This window comes from Poromitra crassiceps, assembly GCF_964638095.1.
Source record: "Poromitra crassiceps genome assembly, contig: HAP1_SCAFFOLD_1723, whole genome shotgun sequence".
Lineage (NCBI taxonomy): Eukaryota > Metazoa > Chordata > Actinopteri > Beryciformes > Melamphaidae > Poromitra > Poromitra crassiceps.
Genome location: NW_028150691.1, coordinates 1 through 7,244, shown reverse-complemented (window position 1 = coordinate 7,244; position 7,244 = coordinate 1). Strand labels below are relative to the sequence as shown.

The window sequence follows — 7,244 nt, the reverse complement described above, 5'->3', positions numbered from 1 at the left end:
TTCTTGACTGGATGTGATTTTTGCAGCAGACCTATATGTTCTTGACTGGATGTGATTTTTGGAGTAGACCCTATGTTCTTGACTGGATGTGATTTTTGCAGCAGACCCTATATGTTCTTGACTGGATGTGATTTTTGGAGCAGACCCTATGTTCTTGACTGGATGTGATTTTTGCAGCAGACCCTATATGTTCTTGACTGGATGTGATTTTTGGAGCAGACCCTATGTTCTTGACTGGATGTGATTTTTGCAGCAGACCCTATATGTTCTTGACTGGATGTGATTTTTGGAGCAGACCCTATATGTTCTTGACTGGATGTGATTTTTGGAGCAGACCCTATATGTTCTTGACTGGATGTGATTTTTGGAGCAGACCCTATGTTCTTGACTGGATGTGATTTTTGCAGCAGACCCTATATGTTCTTGACTGGATGTGATTTTTGGAGCAGACCCTATGTTCTTGACTGGATGTGATTTTTGGAGCAGACCCTATATGTTCTTGACTGGATGTGATTTTTGCAGCAGACCCTCCTATGTTCTTGACTGGATGTGATTTTTGGAGCAGACCCTATGTTCTTGACTGGATGTGATTTTTGGAGCAGACCCTATATGTTCTTGACTGGATGTGATTTTTGCAGCAGACCCTATATGTTCTTGACTGGATGTGATTTTTGGAGCAGACCCTATATGTTCTTGACTGGATGTGATTTTTGCAGCAGACCCTATATGTTCTTGACTGGATGTGATTTTTGGAGCAGACCCTATGTTCTTGACTGGATGTGATTTTGGTGTATTTGATATAATGCATGCTGACAGCAGCTGGGTCATAAGAGCATCCCTCTATCTCAACATTATTCTGATCAACACAAACATGGGGACTCAAAGTGGCTCAAAACAACATCAAAGATACAATTATGTGTGTATCGGACCTGAAACACAACATTTTCCAGACCTTCTTTTCCCACATTCCTAAACTATTCAAGACCTGGAAATGATCAAATAAATGTTTAATACTTTCCAGACTCTCCACACCTGCGTAGGACATCTGAGAGATTTGTGATCATTGGACAATATTGCGATTTGCTACACTTGCTTGGTTATCAAGTAAAATTCACAGATTACTGCTGATTTTCAAATGTGTATTTCTCAACTCAAACATACAAACATAGATTAGCATAACAATACAAACATGAAAAAATGTGTACAATACTGTTTTCATTGCCAGTAAATACAGTTGCACATTTTGTATTTAATTAAATTGCAGCCTGTTGCGATTATAGAATTGCACAGGCTGACATTGCGATTGCAATTCGATAAGGAGAATAAAACTAGAACACAAATGGAAACAAAATGGCATCTCTCGGGTCGGGATAAACTCTTTTATTGAGCTCTTCTGCAAAGTGCATTAACATTTTAATAAAAAAGAAGATTTAAGTACTTTTTAAATATACAGAAACAGACCATCCCTAACCAGGGAGTTGGACATGAAACAAGACCAACGTCACATCCAACCAGACACATTGGACTATCGAGACAGCTTAACTTCCAGTCACTTCCTGTATCTGTGTCACATGGGTTTCGCCACTGCCACGCCCCCATAGTAGATTAGCACCAATCTAGTCCAGAGTCCATTGGAGTCAATGGGAGAAGTGAACGTGATCTCAGATGATGACAGATTCTTTCGCCCCCATAGTCATCAAAGTAAATATTCAGCCCATTTTCCACAAGCCACATCCTCTGAACATTAACACTGACACCAAAATGGCATTTTTCAGACACACAGATCAGGAGAAAATTAACTTTCTTCGAGACCTGTCTCTGTCTCAGCAACACACTCTCGTGAGATTTGGCAACAGCAGCTAACGTTAGCAGGTAGCGATTAGCTAAAGCTACATGTGAACTTCGTAGATGTAATAATAGCTAAATCCGGTGGTTGGATTTCTTTTTCTATCAGCGGATATCTTAGTGACAACTAGATTGAGCTAAAAAGGGCAGTTTTGTGTTTATATGTGTGGAGTTTTGGGAACTCGCGATCTCTCTAGCTCAAGTCAGCTTGCTAGGTCAGCACAACACTTCAAGGGGAGAGGTGACTACGACCATTTATTCATCCATTCATCTCTGCTGATCCAACCAACAAACCCAACCGAGCTAAAAAAAAAACACGTTACATCTCCATTTTGGAAAAGGATTAATAGCAGAAAGATTGTGAGTTCTCAGAGAAACTCCACTCCTCCGTCCGTCACACAGAAGGAGCTGCTCCTGTGATCCTTCGTCTTGGAGGAGGAGGAGGAAGAGGAGGAGGAGGAGGTGCAGTGCACGGTGAAGACCTGTCGTCTCCTGGGCTCGGCGCCGGCAGCCATGTTGTCTCCAGCCCGGGAGCACAGCAGCCTGTGGTTCACCAGGCCTTGCCACGGGCGACAGAGGTACGGCCGCTCGCACCCTGAGGAGGAGGGGGTGTGGTCTGATGAGGAGGGGGTGTGGTCTGATGAGGGGGCGTTGCCTCTGTAGCTCCTCCTGATGGCATGGCACGTGGCGAACACGGTGATCTTGTAATCTCTGCAGGAGGAACCACACGTGATGCTTCACTTACTGACTGATTAACTGTTTAACCGACTACTTTATAAACAACTTGTTTACTGTTTGACTGCTTTCTAAACAACTCGTTTACTGAACTGTATCCAATAGACCCTTTTCACGGGGGCCATTTTGTGTCGAAAAGGCAGAATAAACACAGGTGCAAGCAAAACACTAATGAGGGTTTCCAAATTCCAATCATTGAAGTTTGAAACCCTCGTTAGTGTTTTGCTTGCACCTGTGTTTACCCTGCCTTTTCGACACAAAATGGCCCCCGTGAGAAGGGTCTATTCCAGCCACTTGGACACTCTGGTAATAGACCATTTTCACAGCAGCCATTTTGTGTCTCACGCGGCAGGGTAAACACAGGTGTAAACAATAACTTTAATGATGGTTTCCTAGCCTGGGTAAACCCAGCCTCCACGTACGCTACAGACACAGTCTGTGGCGTGGTAAACCCAGCCTCCACGTACGCTACAGACACAGTCTGTGACGTCACGCTGAAGCTGGGTTCACCCAGGCTAATATGGTTTCCAACTTCCATTCCATTTAGGTGTATTTACCATGCCTTGAGACAGAAAATGCTGCTGTGAATTGCTAGTGTTTATCGTCATTTTTATACAGAGTTCCCAACGGAAAACTAAGTGACATAAATTCACACACATTTCAAAAGCTAGGTATTAAATTGAATAAATATCTACACACATTTAAGCATATAAGACATTAAGTTAGAAACAGTTACTTCATGTCGAAAATCAGTATTGGCTGATAAATGGAAAAATAAGAGTTTTGAGTATATAGCCTGCACTTGTTACAAGTGTAACATTGATGGTATAGAAAGGGTTAATAAATGGTTCGAGTAGTTGAATGGAGATCCAATCCAAAGTCCCTCCCCTTCCACTCGGGGCCTATACGAACCAGCGTCGCAAAAAATATGAATGGTGGTGAACGGTGAACGGCGAGAGACAATAATTGTTTTGATCCTGTTTGAATTGTGCCATGAGGTACACATATGATGTTTGTCAATTTAAAAAATAATGTACAATACACCCAACCAGCCGCATAAGTGACGTCTCTCCTGCCAGGTCATAGACCAGAACAGCACATCCGGGTAATTTGCAAAACTTGAAGGCTGCGCCCCTTTTTAGGGGATAACACAAGCCACTCGCGTTGACTTCAATGTAAAATAGCAGTACCCAAAACATCTATAGAAAAATAACAGAATTAATTTCCTTTATAAATGACCCAAAGACACCATGACATGACAATATATTTCAACTCGGCCGGCCATAGAATGCGCAAGATACATCGACACGAGGTACTTGCCTTATATGAACGCTGTATCCAGTTTCCACCAGGTTACATGCATCGTCCACATTGACGGTGTCACGCCTACCCTATCGCAGACCAGTTTTTTGTTTTTTTTATTGTTAGTGAAACTATAACAACACAGCAACTCTTCGGCATATCTCTATCAAATTAAACCGTTTTAAATAGTTTGTTTGAAGTGGTTTCGGCTTCTTGTACCGTTGTTTACTATGGTGGGTTTCCCCTAAAAAGGGGCGCGGCCTTGGAGCTGGGCGCTTGAAGACGCGACGCAGTTCTGGTCTATGTTCAAGGTTCAAAGTTCAAGGTTTTTCTTGTCACATACAGCATCACAGTAGTAATGAGCAGTGAGCAGCTTTTTGTCTGAAGAGACATTACGAGACGAAGCATCATTCATACCAGCGATTGTCCGGCAGTGAACAGGTGGATAAAGTGAAACAGAACCTATTGATTTAAGCTAATATGGCGCTGGGAAAAAATCCTTCAGATTTTTCAGATTTTTTTTAATCACGCATCTGATGCGAGAAGCAGCCGGCCCCATGATCTCATCTGGACCCCATTTCAAAAAGGTTTGGACACACCTGCGTTAAGGTCAAAATGATATTAAACTTTAAAACAGACAGATGGAGGTTGATGAGAAACCTCAGTGAAAACAGTACAGGATGAAATATATTGTGATAGTGATTTTTTTGGGTCATAGCTGTTCAGAATTGGATAACCTAATGCCAATTAGTTTGCCGACTGGTTTATCCGCTAGTTCAACGTGCCCAAACGTTTTCGACTGATGGCTCTCTTGAAAATATCGAAAAGGTTCATGGCCCACACCCGACCGCAAACAGTACAGAGGTCAAATAATGCATTATTATAAATAATGCATTCTCACAGCACGTTTAATTTGAATTATAAAAGATAAAGTCCATCCGCAGCACACAGAAACCAGAAACTAAAAGAAAGTGCGGGGCTGTCTGCAATAGGCTAATTAACAAATAATTGATTACAAATTAAATAAATAACGGCAGCATTCAACAATGGAGAAAAGCATTGTCATACATAATAATTATTATTATTTGGGGGAAAAAAATCACGAAAATCATAAAGTTTTGCAAATGAACTAGTGGCCTAATTTGCAATACCTTCGAGGCCCAGAGGCTAACAGGCTCGTTTGAGGTGACTGCTGCCTCGCCTGGAAAGCAGACGAGTGCAGTCAGGCAAGCCGAACGCTCGTCAGCCCATCAACTGACGATTGATGATAATATATTTGCACATGCGCACGTAACTCCCCCCCCCCCCCCCCTCCCCCACACACACACAAAATAAAATAAATAAATAAAAGCTTGCAGCCTGCCAGCGTGTTGCGAGGTGTTTGGAGCTTCCTCCATGGTTTGGATGTGTGTGTATTTATTTGTGCTTTTATAACATAATTGCTGTGAAACTATCAGTAAAACAAAACTTTTAATCCCTGCATTTCAGCCTACTGCGGCACTTTGCTCCAAATCTGCGCCCGCCTCGCTGTCACGAGAGTCCCGTGGTTCACGCAGTCGGGCAGGCGGAGCAAGTTGGACAACTTTTCTAACCATCATGCAACGGGGCAAGCAAGTCGCTGGTCGAATCTGCGCAGAGCCTGCTCATCTCAAACGAGCCTAATGGCTGGGCTAATTGATTGACTCAGAGATGAATGGACTATAGAAATAACTCATTCCATGGCTCCGCCAACAGTAGGAAATGGTACTCTACCGGTCTCCAAAATGGCAGCTTGTGATTGGCTGTCTGTCAACTTCATTAGCTAGGCCAGTCTCCTAAGGGGGGCGTGGCAGTGGCGAAACAGATACAGGAAGTGACTGGAAGTTGAGCTGTCTCTATAGTCCAATGTCTCTGATTGATTGACTGATTGGTTGGTCGATTGACAGCTACCTCAGCAGTCGCCCCAGCAGCTCTGAGCACTTGCTGAGCTTCTCCTCCTGCTTGGCAGTGCTGGCCCCACCCTCGCAGCGGTCCGGCCAATAGAAGGCGGAGATGCTGTCGATGAGGAGCAGCGATAGGCTGGGCCGCGACGCGAAGGAGGTCTCCAGGAAGTGCAGCGTGAGGAGCAGCTGGGAGGAGGAGGAGCAATGAACCACCAGGAGGCGGGACAGACATGAACCAAGCTCCACCTCCTCTGAACCGCCCAACGACGTGCTGGTGGAGAGAGCTAGAGAGAGGGAGAGACAGAGTGAGACTTAAAAAGGGTTTTGGGCGACCAGACCACAGATGATTTCTGGCCTGGGTGTGCATTTACAACCCCGCCCTCTGGTGGCCAGGTTGGAGGTCAGATCTGTGGTAGTCTGACTGTCTGATTGTATAGAAGTGAATGAGAAAATGACCCTACTTCTCACTTGATTTATGAGCTCAGTAAACACTTTCCTAATGAGTTGATGGTCTCAATCTCTAGTTTCAAGTCTTCATCAACACAGCCTGATGATGTTCATTTTGTAAATGGCAGGCGCCGCCTGCTATTGGTCCGTGATCGGCGAGCTGCGCAATCACTGGACAGGCGACCTGTCAATCACACCCTAGTCTGACTTGATGGAAGCAGGCTGCGGGTATAAGCTCTGCCACTCATTTCAGTCGGCAGCAGAAGAAAATCCCTTTCCGCTCCCTGCGAGCTCTGCCATTGGCTCCGACTAACCGGCTGCGACCATTCATGGATTTCCTTTCCGCTCCCTGCGTGTCGAATCTGTCGATCTCAAATGCCTCCGCCGCTGTGAAACAACAACAACAACAACAACAACAACAACAACAACGATAGCTCGTTGCTACACGCTGAAAATGGCAGGTTTTAACGATTTGGATTGTGCAATAAAGCAGGCCTGCTTGGTACTTTGGGTGGATGGTTGTAAAGATAACAGAGCCTTTTTCCCCCCTGCTAGCTCAGAGTGAGAGTAACAGCAGCCAGACTCTCTCCTGCGCTGGTACCGCTAGCTCAGAGTGAGAGTAACAGCAGCCAGACTCTCTCCTGCGCTGGTACCGCTAGCTCAGAGTGAGAGTAACAGCAGCCAGACTCTCTCCTGCGCTGGTACCGCTAGCTCAGAGTGAGAGTAACAGCAGCCAGACTCTCTCCTGCGCTGGTACCGCTAGCTCAGAGTGAGAGTAACAGCAGCCAGACTCTCTCCTGCGCTGGTACTGCTCAGAGTGAGAGTAACAGCAGCCAGACTCTCTCCTGCGCTGGTACCGCTAGCTCAGAGTGAGAGTAACAGCAGCCAGACTCTCTCCTGCGCTGGTACTGCTCAGAGTGAGAGTAACAGCAGCCAGACTCTCTCCTGCGCTGGTACCGCTAGCTCAGAGTGAGAGTAACAGCAGCCAGACTC

The 7,244-nt window shown here is 45.1% G+C and overlaps 1 protein-coding gene across 1 annotated transcript; it reads right to left on the bottom strand.

Annotated features, from left to right (window-relative positions):
* Positions 1-1,259: 1,259 nt before the first annotated feature.
* Positions 1,260-6,088, bottom strand: LOC310772012 (DNA repair protein XRCC2-like; the record flags this gene model as incomplete). Its single annotated transcript, XM_083664489.1, has 2 exons — positions 1,260-2,556; positions 5,812-6,088. Coding segments are annotated over 2 exons (620 nt in total), but the record flags the coding sequence as incomplete, so codon positions are not given.
* Positions 6,089-7,244: the final 1,156 nt, after the last annotated feature.